The 17,465-nt window shown below is 43.9% G+C and overlaps 1 protein-coding gene across 1 annotated transcript in view; it reads left to right on the top strand.

Annotated features, from left to right (window-relative positions):
* LOC310770875 (uncharacterized protein) overlaps positions 1 to 17,465 on the top strand; it is a gene marked incomplete at its 5' end in the record, with an annotated part of 34,269 nt that overhangs the window by 3,895 nt on the left and 12,909 nt on the right. Inside the window, 4 exons of the mRNA XM_083663579.1 lie at positions 1,386 to 1,458; positions 2,623 to 2,752; positions 3,276 to 3,391; positions 13,294 to 13,397. Coding sequence (XP_083519705.1) covers positions 1,386 to 1,458; positions 2,623 to 2,752; positions 3,276 to 3,391; positions 13,294 to 13,397 — 423 coding nt within the window. The remainder of the gene's footprint in view (positions 1 to 1,385; positions 1,459 to 2,622; positions 2,753 to 3,275; positions 3,392 to 13,293; positions 13,398 to 17,465) is intronic.

Raw genomic sequence — 17,465 nt, 5'->3', positions numbered from 1 at the left:
AACCTAGTGCAGCATTAGTATGGAGGCAGAGGTTGCTCAGGGAGTTCTGGTGGGGGTTCCAGTCAGTGAGAAGGATGGAAGTTTAAATCCCCCCAGGTCAAATAGTCAAAAAGCACCTTGAGGAGATTTTGAGAAAATACAAACTTCTCTGCCCTCTGGAAATGTTACGTGCAGTGCACCGTGAACTGCCCGGAGACATTCTATGTTCTACTAAGACTAGTATTTTTGCATATTCTATAAAGATTTCACTTACAGTGAAAGTGTTTAAAGTGCAAAATCTAGGGATTAGATTGGACCTTTCTTTATGTACCGTTCTGTAGCTTTTCTTTCAGCAATCACCTATCAGTTCAATCTTGTAACTAGATTGGACTGGTAAGTGTTTGCAAGTTTCACAATGTTTTTACTGAAAGGCTAGGAAATGTAGTTCTCTAGTGGATCTTGACGTGCTGTGTGAAGAATCTCTTTACAATCTCTTTGCACGACTCACTCACTTGCACAAAATGTCAGTTAATGAGAGAGGATTGTAAGTGGAAAATTACTTTTAATGATTATTCTGATCAATGTTGAGATCACGATTATTTAACACGATCACTCTTTGACTTTGGGAACATCGTGCATATATGATAATGATAAGACTGTATCTCTTTGAACTGTCATCTTCTACCAAGGAAGGTTTCAACATTAACGCACAAACAGGCCGGCTCTCTGTTCTTGACTCGAGTTGGAACTACATGCACCGCAGCGTGTTTGGGCTCTGGAGGAGGGGCAGATCTTCCATTTCGGAAGCCAAAATCTTGATCACAATTAATATTCGATTTAATTGTGCACCCCTACACTGTGCTATAGCTACAGCGCCGTGGTCCTCGAGGTGAATTCAGGTCAGTCACTCAAGTTCAAGAGAGAGACGCTGTACTCCTCTAAAACCTGTCTACTCAGACTTCATCATTCAAGCACTTTCTGCAGATGATGAGATGTTTGATCAAACTTAGACAGTTAAGGAAGCACAAGTTCTATTCTTGTGAAAATGTGATAGGCACTGCTGTGGGAGGACACACAATCTCTACCTGAATGTTTGATTGCATATTTCTGATTTGTCTTGACTTGTGATGATGTTTCCTGAGTATTTTCTTCCTGAAACTCTCGAGGGAAAGACACTCGATCCAATTGACTTGAAAATAAAGACACATTAAATCATTATGTGTATATGAATTAATTCAATCAACTTTTTCCAACTGCTGTAATGGATATTCCTCTTTTGTGATATGACAGCAAGTGATAATCAATAACTGCCCTGAGCTGTATTATATTATGCTTCTCTGTAATGCTCTCTCTCTCTCTCTCTCTCTCTCTCTCTCTCTCTCTCTCTCTCTCTCTCTCTCTCCCAGGCTCACTGAAGAAACTGACTGCTCTGAAAGTGGATGAGAATCAGCTGATGTACTTGCCAGACTCCGTGGGAGGGTGAGTGTCACATCAATAGCTTAAAACTCTGCAGAGTTTTCATCTGGCATCCACGCATGACTGGAAAAAAAACAACCTGTCAGAGTAGATCAGATATTCTCATTAAGAATGTGCTCCGATGCTTTCTGTGCCGTCGGTGAGCGTCTGTCATTTTTGTGCTGTGTCCCGCACAGTCGGCTCTAGTTGGCCTTGTCGGCTGCTTTTGCGGCCGATTTGACGTGTTGAATCGCCGTCGGTGAGAGAAATCACTCTGATTGGCTGGTGCGCTCGTTAAGCGAATCTGATCATTCCAATACAGAAGTAATTGTTTCCACGACGACGGGACCCTCGAGAAAGCCCCTTGAGCCTGTCGCTGCATGATATCACCCATTTAGTGCTGTGGTTTCTACTTATTTTTCTGCCTCTGCCTCCTCCTTTCTTCTTGCACAAGCAAAAGACCAGGCAAGGGCCGACAACGTTTACATGCACGCAATATTCCGGTTTTTGCCCATATTCGGAAAATGACAATATTCCAACTAAATGAATAATCCACTAATATTCCTGTTTACATGCAGCCGTAGCTCGCCCTCCCCGGCACCTAAGGGAGGGGGGGGGGGGAGAGAGAGATGCACGTAGGCAGAGTTTTTCTGTTGAGAATAAACAGAGGATCACTTAGTCCATTTCAGGAGCTTGCTGCTGGAAAGTTTGGCGTTGCGATATTTGCACATCCAAGTCTTTCATAAATAGTAGGCTAGTAGCCTACGTTATTACCTCGCAGGCTCGCAAGCATTGTGGACTTCCGTGGTCACTATTCTCTCTCTTAGCACAGGAGGCAATTTAGAACGATTTCACAATGTCATGCTTCTCGGTCATCGGAAAAATACTTAAAATACTTGATTAGCCGGGGATCCAAAGATTTCACTGGATAATATAGCAGCATGTTCTAGAACGTTGGCCATACCGCATAGCATAGCTGCTCGTAAAGCCTTAAGTTGGACATTACAGTTCATTTTTACCATGTGGATGTTCCAGATCTTTGACATGAAGTGGTAGCTTACTTTTCTAACATTCATTTAGATATGAACTTAGTCAAGAGTTGCAAACTCCTTTCACAAAGTAAAAACAATTTACAATGCATGAATAAAAGTCCTCTTGTCTTCCCCTTTCTGCTCCTCTCTGCACCAGACTGATGGCCTTGAATGAGCTGGACTGTAGTTTCAATGAAATCCAGGCCTTGCCTTCCACCATCGGCCAGTGTACCAACATCCGCACCTTTGCTGCAGATCACAACTTCCTTACACAGCTCCCCCCAGAGGTGAGTGTAGATGTGTGTCCGTGTGTGTGTGTGTGTGTGTGTGTGTGTGTGTGCGTGTGTGTGTGTGTGTGTGTGTGCATGCGTGCGTGCGTGTGTGTGTGCGTGCATGCGCGCACACATGAGTAAAGTAGAGCTGCACCGATTAATCTATTAGTTGTCAACTATTACATTAATCTGCAACTATTTTGATAATCGGTTTGAGTCATTTTTATAAGAAAACAAAGTCAAATCCTCTGATTCCAGCTTCTCAAATGTGAATATTTTTTGGTTTGAACTGAATATCTTTGAGTTGTGGACAAAACAAGACATTTGAGGATGTCATCTTGGGCTTTAGGGGAACACTGATCGAAACCATGTCCTGACATTTTATAGACCAAACATCTAATTGATTAATTAAGAAAATAATAGACAAATTAATCAACAATGAAAATAAGGGTTAGTTGCAGCCATAGAGTAAAGCGGTGTGGCATGTCTGTCAGCCCAGGCGTGACGGCTCTGACTCCCTGCTTTCCTCCCCTCACAGATGGGCAACTGGAAGAGTGCGACTGTGCTGTTCCTGCATTCCAACAAGCTGGAGTCTTTGCCTGAGGAGCTGGGTGACATGCAGAAGCTCAACGTCATCAATCTCAGCAACAACAAGTGAGTCCTCTCACCATGCGCTCGGACCACCATCTTCTTGCATGTTTTTAGTGGGGGTCCATATTGGTCTTATATGGAGGAAACCCCAAGGGAGCACCAGGGAGAACATGCAAAGTCCACACAGAAAGGCCCTTTTCACAAGATAGCCCACCTGGACACGGGGCACAGAAGGCATGGGGAGGCGTGCCAACAGCATCCCAAAGCGGGAATTGAACCCAGGACCTTCTTGCTGTGAGGCAAGATCTCTACCACTGTGCCACCATGCCCCGGTAGTGAAACTTAGTTAGCTTTGTGAGACAGCCTCTAGTTTCCCGGCTGTGCGGTGTCCTTCAGACCAAGCACAGTGCTTAAACGGCAAACTCCATACCACCGGCACGTGCCATGCAACAAACAAACACGCATTCAAACACCAAGCAGCCACCAGAGCCACAGACAGGTTACTCAGAGCTGATAGCTTGTGTTGTGAAAAATGTCAAGAAAGAAGAAACTACAGTACACATTCTTCACAAGTGTTCAAGTGAATTCAACTTTCTCTTTTATATGAAGTAGCAGCAGTGATGGAGAGACAGCTCACCTGACGGGCTAGCTTGTTTTGACAGCAGTGTAGATAGGTAGAAGCCTGCTAACTACAACGCGACCACCCCACCTGAATAAATTTGGCCTTTTGTGGCAAATATAATATTCATGCACTACCTTGACGGCTAGGTCGTACTGAGAAGCAGTTAAATGAAACATCCTGACCATCGGCACAGCTGAGGAAGCTCGTATGATCTTCACGGTGGAAGAAAGTGACACCGGTTGTTCTCTCGACCTTATTTAATATTAACTGGTTGGGAAAAATGTCCCTAAACACAGACATTCAAAGATGTCTCCACTCATCCCAGCCTACCCCAACCTAACCCACACTAAACCGCCCCTACCGCCTACAGCCACCATAGATATAATGTTGAACATTCAAACACACACAGACCGCTATCCTAATATGCTTTTTATGGTCATCATCTGATTTGCGTCCTTTGATGTATTTTATGAACTTGAATGAATCTGATGAACAGTAGTTTCTCCTGCCAAGTGCACACAAAAAAAAGGAAAAGTTTGATTCCAGCCCTTCAAAGCTTCCCAGTGTTCTCTACGACTTTAGTTTGAAAGGCCTCAGGAATAAGCGTCTGGGCTCGGAGAACAGTTGCATCATCGGGGTTGATGGCATTAAGCTCCAAAGCAATTTGCTTTGAGTTTATTTCCTGTTTCTTTTTAGCCGCGCGACAGCAGTAGGGTCTCTATGGATCTTATTGTGGGTCGCTCGCCTGTAAGTCTCGCCCTGCAGTTGCCTCCTTCATGTCTAAGTCTTCCATTCTTTCCCCCAGCTTCCCCTGGCCTACATCACATCCTTTATACTAGGGATGTTCATCAATTATCGAAAATCGATAATTGATCGTTAAGGATTGGAATCGATCCTGTGGCATTTGGATCGATTTTTTAATTATTAAAAAAAAAAAAAAAAAAATTGACTAGGTTTGGGTGGAATTCGTTCCTCCTCGCCCCACTCCATTGCACAGCCGACTAAAGCTTCTGGCATACTCTTCGCGCCCAGCCAAGTGCATAGGGCGCGCGGCGATTATGATGTCATCGCACGGGGCGTGTTGGGGGGCGAGGCCTGAGCGCAGCGCGGCGCGTCCATGGAGATTTTTCTATCAGCGCGTCGGGTTTTGCTGCCTGTGCCTGTGAGATCTCCGTGGTAGGCTATCAGTGGATATCTGCTGTGATTGAGTCCTCACCATCGTAAAGTCCCATTTGAAGCATGATGTTCGATTATAACGAACTAGTTAGCCTTCCCAAATGTTGAGGGTCGTTTTTTAGAATTTAATACATAGAATTGGGAACGTTACATTCAATTTCATTCAGACTGCCTGGAGGAGCGAGCTGAGCACTGAGTATGTTCTGTTTTGGCCCGCGCAGAGTGCGTGCGCCCTCCTCGGAGCCCCGCCTCCAGCGCGTGCGCGAAGAGTATGCCAGAAGCTTAACGTGAGGTGGAGCTTCATATAGTCTCTAGTTTTCTGGCTGGGCACGGGCCTTTGTGCCAACAAAACTGTTTTAAACATGGGAAATTCACACTGGCATGTGCCGGGGACAGCAGTGTTGGAGACACATTGAAATAAAGAGTTCATTGAGGAGAACACGTTGTCTTTCGTATTTTCTGCCATAGACATTCATTTTGTAAAAAAAAAAAAAAAAAAAATATTGAACATTTTCTAAGTATTAACTCATTCTCTGCCAAAGACGTACCCGGACGTACTTTTAACAATGGCGTTCTGTGCCAAAGACGTACTCGGACGTACTTTCATGTTTTGGCTGTTTACATTACCGGTACATCAGACACTTTCCCAGCCTGTGACATTGTTTCAGGTCAAATTGATAAAAGGAACCCGCTAGTTTAGTATTTATGGGTGGAGCCTGTGGTCGAAACAGAGTCCGATCCAGAGTTCTCGGCTGGCGACGATGGCGAGGAAGACGCCAGCGTTTTTGTTATTGCTCCACGACGGAGCGCCATGGCGACGAAGGCTCCCCTTCACAGCGTTCTGTGACACAGATGAATCGGAGGAGGAGAAATGGGTGCCACTTGGAGAGAGCAATGACGATGGTAAAAAGTAGCCTATTTTTTGTATCGCGTTTGAGATGAAATGATCACACACACAACATTCGAGTATAATTGTCACGCATTGTTTATAACTTATGCCGCCGGCATGACTCGCTTCACGTTTCCTCTTGCCAGATCTCCCTCTCAAGGGGAGCTCTCTGTCACACTCAAGGGAGGGGGAACCACATGGATACGTCAAACGCGTCAAACCGCGTCACACACCCGTCCCCAGCAACCAAGGCGAAACATGTGTCACATAAACATTTCAAAGTTTACAGCACTAACGTAGCTATTGTGTGATCTTCTGTGCTAACGTTAGTTATGAGAGGTAACGTGACAGCAGGTAACGTTACAGCACTCGTTATTCCTGTGTGTGTGTGTGTGTGTGTGTGTGTGTGAGTGAGAGTGTGAGAGAGAGAGAGAGAGAGTGTGTGAGTGTGACCACATAAGGGTTCTTTCCATTTGTTTATGCTTTTATCAAGCTAAGACCGACACAGCTCCCTCAAATACATTCTCTTATTTTTTATTTTTTATTTATTTATTTGGGAAAACAAATACTGTATATGTCTGATGTGTCACTGAGGCAAAAAATAAAAGGCTCAAAAGAGAGTTCTGCTTGAAACGGTGCCCTTCACTAAAAACCTCTTTTTCTCCCATTTATGTCCCAAGGAGGGCATTTTTCGTGAAAACAAGCGAACTTCCACTGCTTGTAACTAAACAAGGAAACATGGTCGAGTTTCAGTTTTTTACAAGGGTTAAGAAGAGAGTCTCTGCTTTATTGTGAGATATGTTGTGTAATTTTATTCCTAGCACAGAATATTCTGTGGGTCCTGGAAGATCAGGAAATATGCTCAAAATCCTGGCACTGGGAGCACACAGACCGAAATGACCCTGGCAGAGAATGAGTTAATATGATCGATAATCGATAATTGATCGTTAATTTTCACCAATTATCGATTTTGGAAAATTTTCAAAATGAACATCCCTACTTTATACCCATTTAGGACTCGGGATTGCGTGAATAACGTGAGCATATCGCTCTCAGATGCGGCACGTGCGCTTTGGTGGGGTTTCACCATAACACACATTTATGTTCGCAATGTTGATGTACTCAGGCATGTGATTTGTCTTGTTGTTGTTGTTGTTGTTGTTGCTGCTGCTGCTTTTGGAGGATTTCCAGGTTTTGTTTTTATAGTACACAACTCCCTGTGTGTGTGTGTGTGTGTGTGTGTGTGTGTGTGTGTGTGTGTGTGTGTGTGTGTGTGTGTGTGTGTGTAAATTGGTAGTAACCTTTGTTGTTGAAATGCTACTGTCACATGGTTCCTTGTAAAACAAATCAGAGAAGGGAGAAGCCAGCACTCCAAATGTCTTTTCATATGATTTAATTATCCTCAAACCTGGGCAGCAGACAACAAACGTTTCAGTCAAAGACCTTCCTCAGCGTTGTGCTGTGTCAGGCAAAAAAATACGGCTAAATACAATCAAGCCGGAAGTACAATCAATTAGAAAATAAAACATTTTACAACACAATAAGCCTTACCAGTAGAAGCAAGGATCTGATAATCAAGAATTAGAAAAACATTTAGAATAATAACTTTACAATAATCACAATTACAAGTGTTGTATAAACAATTATACAATTAAAGCGGAAGTACTTCACAATAAGGCTCTGTATAAAGAACCTCACAATACCACAACGTAGAATGGGCTCAAGTGCGAACCAGGGCTGGACGCCCCATTTACTGTAAGAGGAGGTTAGTTAACCTTACTTGTAGTAAACAAATAAAAGGTCCTATTGTTCTCAGTACAACTGATAGGATCATAAATACATTAGGAATATATCAAGAATAGAAAATAGAAAATATAATTTTAAAAAGGTTTTAAAGAAAACGGCTAAGAAGTAGCTCCTCATTGAGGCCTTTAGGGTGTTCTGTTTGTAGGGCATGAATCCAAAATGCCTCCCTTTGCAATAAAGCTCTGTCTCGCCCCCCCTCTTTAAGGGGCCAACAGCCTCGATCCCCTGGAATCTGAGAGAACACACATCATGCCCAAATGAATTAAAGTGTCTGACTACAGACGACTTCTCTTCTTTATTTCTAATGTTACTTTTATGTTCAGAAATGCGAACCTTTAGTTCCCTCATGGTTTTGCCTACATAACAGAGGCCACAGGGACATTTCAAAAGGTAAACAACAAACTTAGTCTTGCAGGAAATCCTACTTTTGATAAGGAACTTCTTACCTGAGTGTGGGTGTAAGGACCCACCTCTGATCATAGCATTGCAGTGAATACAGTTTGAACAAGGAAAATTCCCATTAGGTAAAATAGATAAAAAATGTAGAGGGTGTGTGTAACAGTCAGTTCTGACTAATACATCTCTCAGATTTCTTGCTCGTTTATGAGCAAACATGAGATTTAATAAATACGTGGCCCACTTGGGGGTCACTATGTAATATGTGCCAGTGTTTTAAAACACAGGATTTTATGTCCTGGGACACAGGAGAAAAGGTAGTGGCACAAACCATATTAACATTCTGGACAGAGGAAACTTTGGGCGCCAATAAGTCATCTCTCTTCAATATTCTGACCTTCTGGAGGCTATTGTCTAGAACCTTATTGTTGTAACCCTTCGCCCTGAAACGAGCACACAGTTCAGCAGCTTGTTCTTCAAAATCAGTATCTCTGTTACAAATTCTTCTGATCCTCAAAAGCTGGCTGTAAGGTAAACCCCTTTTAAGACTGGGAGGATGGTAACTGGAGAAGTCTAAAAAGCTGTTTCTGTCTGTCTTTTTCCTGTAGACCTTGGTCGTGAGGAAATCTGATTTTTTCACACGGACATCCAAAAAGGAGACTGAATCAAGGCTATATTCAATTGAAAATTTTATAGAAGGCAATCTGGAATCTATATATACCTTAAATTCCTCCAGTTGGACGAGAGACCCAGTGAAAATAAGAAATACATCATCAATAAAACGGAACCAACACTCAAAAAAGGCACCAAAAGGGTTATTATTAGGGCTGTGGCGATTCACTTATCTCCCGATTCGATACTATCACGATTCTTGGGTGCCGATTCGATTTATATTGCGATTCTTAAGTATTGCGATTCTACGATTATTGCGATTCGATATTACGATTTATTGCGATTTTTGTTTATTTTTTTCTTTTCTTTTTTCAGTTTGTTTGCTTTTTTACACTAGATTAGAACATGGGAAAAGTTGAATCATACACTAGAGACTGTATATTATATATCATGAGTAGGGCTGGGCGATATAGTTAAAAACAGGGGCGGACTGGGATCATAATTCAGGCCGGGCATTAGATACCAAGCAGGCCAGGCCGATATGGGCCAACGCGTGTGAAATTTGGGCCGTTTGAAGTCCAATTTTACAATGAGATACACCCACTTTAACCCTGAAGTGTAATTATTACTTCAGACTAACTAATAAAGTAATAAAACCACTAGTAAACCAGTAGGCGGCGCCTGGCCTGCTGTTCAGTGAGTGGCCTGACTGCAAGCACCCAAAAAAAAAAAAAAAAAACTTTTTTTTTTTTTTTTTTTTTTTAATTTGCGATTATCGATTCTGGAATAAAAGATCGATCCAAAAAATCGTGACATTAAAAATCGCGATACTTAGGTGAATCGATTTTTTCCCCCCCACCCCTAGTTATTATGGTGTACAAAGTCATCTTCAAACTTACCCATGAAAAGATTTGCATAGTTGGGTGAGCATGGACTCCCCATGCTGACACCCTGACATTGTAAATAATAAGCTTTTTCAAATTTAAAGTAATTCCTGTTGAGGATTAATTTATACAGGTCCACTAGAAAACCAGTAGGGGGTGTAGGGTTCTGTCTTGTGCTTAAATAATGTGTGAGAGCTTCCAAACCCTCCATATGGGGCACGTGACGTTAGTATAAAGACTGTTCAGTGTTCACATCCATTGTGCATAAAAAGCTACCTTCCTCAATGTGCTGTATAGAACTTAGCTTGTTGAGAAAATCGGTGGTGTCTTTAAGATAAGACGGAAGTAGGGACACTAGTGATTTAATGTGTTGATCTAAGTACTTAGAAATGGGTTCTGTAAGGGACTGAGTACCCGCCACAATGGGCCTACCAGGTACTGGTTCCACACAACTCTTGTGTATTTTAGGAAGAGTATAGAACACTGGACGTATAGGATGCTTCTGAAGCATAAATTTATATTCATCCTGGCTAATAAAATAGTTATTATAAACAATAGTAGTATAAATATATAGTATAAACAATTATACAATCAAAGCAGAAGTACTTCACAATAAGGCTCTGTATAAAGAACCTCACAATACCACAACGTAGAATGGGCTCAATTATTATTATTATTTTTTAAATGTTTTTTTATCCCATTTTTATCCCCCGTTTAGTGCTCATTTGAATTACTCAATCCTGGTTGCTACTCCATCCTCTGCCGATCTGGGGAGAGCCGAGACTGATTCCATGCATCCTCCGAGACATGGGCAGTCAAGTCAGCCGCTTCTTTTCACCTGCCCGAGGAAGCTTCACCGGTAGGACATAGCACGTGGGAGGTTCACGCTATTCCAACCAGTTCCCCTCCCTCTGAACAGGCGCCCTTAACGATCAGAGGAGGAACCATATAAGCAACCAGGATGTTGCATGTTTTTGTGAAGGGGGTTCCTATATGAAGGAGACCCCCGGGAGGCACGGGGAGAACATGCAAACTCCACACAGAAAGGCCATTTTGCCGACCCCCACCCGGGTGGTGGGCACTCGAGGACATGCGGACGGGCACGCATTCCTTCAGTGTTCACATCGGCCCAGGTGGGAATCGAACCCACGACCTTCGAGCTGTGAGGCGATAGTGCTTACCACTGCACTACCGTACCTCCTGGGCTCAATTATTATTAAAATTATATTTTCTATTTTCTATTCTTGATATATTCCTAATGTATTTATGATCCTATCAGTTGTACTGAGAACAATAGGACCTTTTATTTGTTTACTACAAGTAAGGTTAACTAACCTCCTCTTACAGTAAATGGGGCTTCCAGCCCTGGTTCGCACTTGAGCCCATTCTACGTTGTGGTATTGTGAGGTTCTTTATACAGAGCCTTATTGTGAAGTACTTCCGCTTTGATTGTATAATTGTTTATACAACACTTGTACTTGTGATTATTGTAAAGTTATTATTCTAAATGCTTTTCTAATTCTTGATTATCAGATCCTTGCTTCTACTGGTAAGGCCTATTGACGACAGTTGACGGCCGGAGAGAAGGCAACCGGTACGGGATGGGATTAGCACCCCATCTTGGCTCTCTCGTGAGGGAGAAATCCACAAACGCTACGGATTAGCCTCCTGAAAATCTGCGCAAAGATCGGCGCGGCCTGGGGTCCTTCAGGCTAGAGCGAGGTGCTCGACGCAGGTAAATGACGTGCAGCGCACAGGCCCTCTTGAGGCGTCCTTGAGGCATCCTCTCAGCCTCTGGATTGCCTTTGCCACGGGAGGGTCTGGTGAGACGAAGGAGGAGCACGGCCGGGAGTAACCCACAGAGCCTAGATCCTCCATGCACCGAAGGGCCAATACTGCGGCGTAGCACTAGCTCTATTGCAGCGGATTGGGCGTTCTCGCTTACCCCTCCCGCGGGCAACGTTGCAGACAGAGTAGTAAGGCTGATCCGTGAGCGGCTTCTGTAGGTAGCTTCTGCCAGGCCGTTTTTTGAGGATTCTGGCTCATTTTAAAAGAGCCGAGGATTCTTTTCTGCTTGGAGTTTGTGAACACAAAGTTCAGAAAAGTACTAATAGAATGTGTGCTTTCTCTGTCTAAAAGAGTTAGTTTGTAGAGTTAGTAGTTATGTAGATATTAGCCGTTGAGTACAGCATGGTTTCAGGGTCTGAGGCAGAAAGCTGAGATAATCGCAGTTTTGTGAAATTCAATCAAACAGGCAGAACAGTCACTTTAACCATTTATTTTTGGCATCAGTGAGAGATCAGACATCCAAACAATATAGTTCCGAACGCCCTCTCCTTCAACTCCTCCCTCCGTGGGCGTGTCTAGTGGCTTTCAGCCTGCGTTTGTCACAAGCGAGTGGTCTGCTGCTGCTGCTGCTGCAGCGAGTTCGAGCAGCCTCCCTCCCTGGCAGCGAGTTTGAGCAGCCTCCCTCCCTGGCAGCGAGTGTGGATAGGTCTCACTCGTCTCTTGGGTTTGAGAGCCCCGATGAAGCCCCGTGCGACTCTAGGCTTATGCAAATTTGCAATCCCCCGTGTGCTGCTGCTGGCGCGGCCCGAGAGCGGCGAGTCTGGTGACTGATGACTGTAAAATCGGCAAGCCATTTCCTTGAGAATGGAGGAAGCAGCCGCGGGAGGCGGCTGCTTTTGGTTGACTTTCTCTCTGTCGGGAGGGCACCGTCGCCACCTAGCTGGTCGGTAAAATAGATTATACACATTCAATACTTCCAATATCTCCATAGGAGACGCGGGGGGCATTGATCCACGTAGCACCGTCAAAAAAAAAAATCGTATTAATACGTCAATGGCAGTGAACCGCTGGATTTTTTTTGACGTATATATACGTCAGTGGCAGTCAACGTGTTAATTGGCCTCGGCTGGGTCTACTGGGCGAGGGTGTATGATGTTGACAGACCCGAAACACCTTACGACCCCAGATAACATCACTGATGACGCGTCCCAGTGCATGCGGCAGTAGTGTATTTGAGAATATAGAATAATTGTGTTGTAAAATGTTTTATTTTCTAATTGATTGTACTTCCGGCTTGATTGTATTTAGCTGTCTTTTTTTGCCTGACACAGCACAACGCTGAGGAAGGTCTTTGACTGAAACGTCCGTTGTCTGCTGCCCAGGTTTGAGGATATTAAATCATATGAAAAGACATTTGGAGTGCTGGCTTCTCCCTTCTATGAACACATGGTACCAGGTATTTCCTCCTTGGTAAGAATTATGGAAATCTGAGAAATCGGGGTCCATTGCCAAACCCCATTCCAAAGTAGAATTTAGCATCTGAAAGTTGAGGACAGTAATTTTATAGTAGGACCCTCACCTCATATATACAATCTTTCTCATATTGTTGCAGCTCCATGTTTAGAATATAGAAATATTGTCTGTGTGTGTGTGTGTGTGTGTGTGTGTGTGTGTGGTGTGTGTGTGTGTGTGTGTGTGTGTGTGTGGTGTGTGTGTGTGTGTGTGTGTGTGTGTGTGTGTGTGTGTGTGTGTGTGTGTGTGTGTGTGCGTGTGCGTGTGCGTGTGGTTTCAGCAGTGCCAAAGCGAGGCAGGCAGGAGGAGGGGGGACCAGAGAGTTCACACACAACTCCGTCTCCCAAGAAACTAGGATTAAGACAAACACTGATAACACTCCAGGTATGTACACACTGAAATACAGCAAGACAACACTATGCATCCCATCAACCAACCAATATCAATAATAAGTGACTGTAGTGGCTTTTAAACATGAAGTCTGGATCATGTCCAGAACAGGATATTTTCCGGTTTTACCTTTTTAAACATGAGGGGTCTTTGTTTAGAAACAACTGGATATGAACCGTTTTTTCTGCCAGTGGGGGGGGGGGGGTGGGGGGGTAGCATGTATCGATAACAAGAAATGTGATAGGAAACAGCTTTAGCGAATTTGTAACCAAACTCCATTCAAAAACATGCCGTTTTAACAGAGGGTCCATTCCTGGCATTGTGCCAAAAATGAGGCAGTCAAAATAGTGGTCACACCGTCGTCAATCACTGTGGGTGATTTATTTTACAAGTGGCATTCAAGTCATATCTGACTAGTTTTCAATGTATTTCTCCCCACAAAAGTTAGGCTAGGCCTATGTCTCAAAATAGGCTATCGGTCAGTCAGCTCCTATCCTCTCCGCAGTGTGGACGCACAGTCACACAAGACTGCCTGCCTCAAATGGCTGACTCACACAATAGAATTGGCTGCATCCAACTCGAGAAAACTTATCAGAAGAGACTAACGTTAGCGACAAATCTGGAGGCTTCAAAAACATGCCGTTTTAACGGAGTCCATTCCGACCACGAGGGGTGGCAATGTGCCAAAAATGAGCGCTTCCGCCTTTGTTAGGCTACATAAAGCCGCCCAGTCAAAATAGTGGTCGGACCGTCGTCAATCACTGTGGGTGATTTATTTTACAAGTGGCATTCAAGTCATATCTGACTAGTTTTCAATGTATTTCTCCCCACAAAAGTTAGGCTTTTTCTGACATGGGAGCAAGCAAGCAGCGCAGCAGTAAGCGTCCCTCCTGATGCACCGGACCTGCCTGCCTGCATAGCTGAAGCGCGTTGGGATCTCTACCAAACAATTCAAGACGTTTTTGCAGCACTTGAGGAAACCGTGAGTTTGCTCGTTTAATTTGTTGATATAAGCGATTGCCCGAACGATTCATTAATTAATAAACTACGTGAACCCGCCCACATAACAGCTAGCCTACATGATCAGGATCATGAGCTGCCAGAGTTAAACAGCAGCTGCTTTTGCGCTAATCCGGATCCTACACCGGGGACCGAGATGAATAAGATACGGACTCGCGGGAGTGTGCGTAGGCCGGCTAATTGTTGTTTAACATGCAGGCCAACCGGCTAGGAGCAGGTTATAATACGGATTCCACTGCATGTTAAGAAGTGGCTTAAGCCATGTTCAGACTACGAGGCCAAATCTAATTTGTGAACTTTAGTGACCTATTAATGACTTTATCCAGATTGGTTTTATGAGTCTGGACGCTCCAAGTCTGATTTGTGTCACTTGTCCCAAACCACATATGGAGGTAGTTTCCAATTTGCTTTCGACTGATGTGTCTTCAGTGCGGACGCGCCGATCCACCAAATCTGATTTGAATGTCACTCGCAACTCGTCATCAAATGCTTCTGTGCAGGAAAACCACGTCACCAACGTACGTATTTACTGACGCTCACGTCGTTACCATAGCAACCCATGCAGATAGGTTGTTTAGGTCTGGACACACAGATCCGACTTGAAAATCAGATTTGTGGCAGTGTGGACACACTCCCAAATCAGATTTTGGAAACCAATCAAGATAATGATGATTAATGGCTTTATCAGCAAATCCGATTTGCCTGTAATGTGAACATGGCCTTACAGTATCGTATTAGATGTTTGTAACCGAGTCGTACATCTAACTACTGTAATAAGGCATACGGGTTCCGCTCCACACATCTATTAACATTAAGTAATCATGTTCAAATCATGAACTAGCAATATTAGTATGACTCGGATATAAAATGTTAATGTAATCTTCATTGAAGTACTGCACCACTTAGGCTGTATAATACTGTGTGTGTGTGTTTCAGGTGGAGGGTGATGAGGGGATGGAAGGAGAGGTAGAGGAGGGAGAAAGACAAGACTCACCTGACGACAGCCAGGTCAGTTATCAGTTGATACAACTCTGATGCGATTCTTTCATCAGATAGCGAACGTTTGGTGGCATTGCTGAGGTGGGGACTTGCAGCTTGTAAAAAGTAAGGATTCGTTAGTATGGATTTTTGAAGACGAGCAACAAACACGAGTAAATGTTTGCGTAGAATGACTGAATATTCTTGTGTGCAGGCACTCTCAGAGGAGGGTTTTCCAGTCCTGGCTGTGGAAGACGAGGGGGGCGGGGAAGGAGACGTGTCCCAGTCCATCCCCTCAGAGCCCATGACCCCTCAGGCCGGCCATCAGGAAGAGCGGGACGTCATCGTGATCGACACGGACAGCGAGAGCCGTGACAGCAAAGACCAGGAGGAGAAAGACGAGGAGGAAGAGGAGGTGCTCCTCTGTTCTGCTAACTTGCCAAATGCAGGTTCCCACGGGTCCTTGAATTCCTTGAAAGTTCGTGAATTTGAGGGGGGGGGGGGAAGCAAGGCCTTGAAAGTTTTTGAAAATAGGCATAAATAGGCATGAGTCCATTGAAGGTGCTTGAATTTACATAGTTTGGGCAAGAATAGAAATTTGAGTTTTTTTATATATATTTTTTACTTAACGTGTAACACAGCACAATGTAGAAGGAATCTCTTGCGCTACAGCCCCTCCACACAGGGAGGTCGGTGCTCTCAGACGAGGACAGAATAGTGGAAAGGTAGAAGTGACTGGAGCACACGAAATCACTGGCAAACAAATTTAATAAGGTACAAAAACTAACGTTTCGACGCGAGCAGCGTCTTCTTCTTCAGAGTCCAACAGTGAAGACAGATAATACAACAGTTAAAAAAGCCTCCATTCCAGAGAGGATGATTTCTCATTGGTTACAAGGGAGTAGGAGGTGCAAATCAATAAGCCAATCACATGATGACAGCACTCATAGGAAACATAGAAGCGGTGGTGATGCTGTATTAGAGCAGCACTCCGTCCACAATAATATATGACAAGCAAGAATATTGAGAAATAATGTAATCAAACACCAACACATTCAACATCATACTCAATTCTTCATTTAGTCCCTGCACATGTTGGCACAGCACAGCACAGCTTTTTTTCTTCACGTACACTCCATGTTTACGTGTCGCTCCCTGGCTTGTCCCCCTTGTGGTTCTACCCACACACGCACATACATACACACGCGCACACGCACACACACACACACACACACACACACACACACACACACACACACACACACCAGTGTGTAGTACCGCATGCTGTATCTCAGCATAGCATTAGCTTAGCATGCCTCTGTGTAGCCCTGGTAGGCTGGTGGAACCTAGTGCAGCATTAGTATGGAGGCAGAGGTTGCTCAGGGAGTTCTGGTGGGGGTTCCAGTCAGTGAGAAGGATGGAAGTTTAAATCCCCCCAGGTCAAATAGTCAAAAAGCACCTTGAGGAGATTTTGTGAAAATACAAACTTCTCTGCCCTCTGGAAATGTTACGTGCAGTGCACCGTGAACTGCCCGGAGACATTCTATGTTCTACTAAGACTAGTATTTTTGCATATTCTATAAAAATTTCACTTACAGTGAAAGTGTTTAACACATTGACTGCCAGCCGTTTTTTTTTTGCTGTAGGTAGCTTCTGCCAGGCCGTTTTTTGAGGATTCTGGCTCATTTTAAAAGAGTCGAGGATTCTTTTCTGCTTGGAGTTTGTGAACACAAAGTTCAGAAAAGTACTAATAGAATGTGTGCTTTCTCTGTCTAAAAGAGTTAGTTTGTAGAGTTAGTAGTTATGTAGATATTAGCCGTTGAGTACAGCATGGTTTCAGCTGTCTGAGAGTGAAAGCTGAGATAATCGCAGTTTTGTGAAATTCAATCAAACAGGCAGAACAGTCACTTTAACCATTTATTTTTGGCATCAGTGAGAGATCAGACATCCAAACAATATAGTTCCGAACGCCCTCTCCTTCAACTCCTCCCTCCGTGGGCGTGTCTAGTGGCTTTCAGCCTGCGTTTGTCACAAGCGAGTGCTCTGCTGCTGCTGCTGCTGCAG

The sequence above is a fragment of the Poromitra crassiceps genome (assembly GCF_964638095.1).
Source record: "Poromitra crassiceps genome assembly, contig: HAP1_SCAFFOLD_253, whole genome shotgun sequence".
NCBI classification, from domain to species: Eukaryota; Metazoa; Chordata; class Actinopteri; order Beryciformes; family Melamphaidae; genus Poromitra; species Poromitra crassiceps.
The sequence above is the reverse complement of the archived record's forward strand: the minus strand, read 5'-3'. Positions and strand labels throughout refer to the sequence as shown.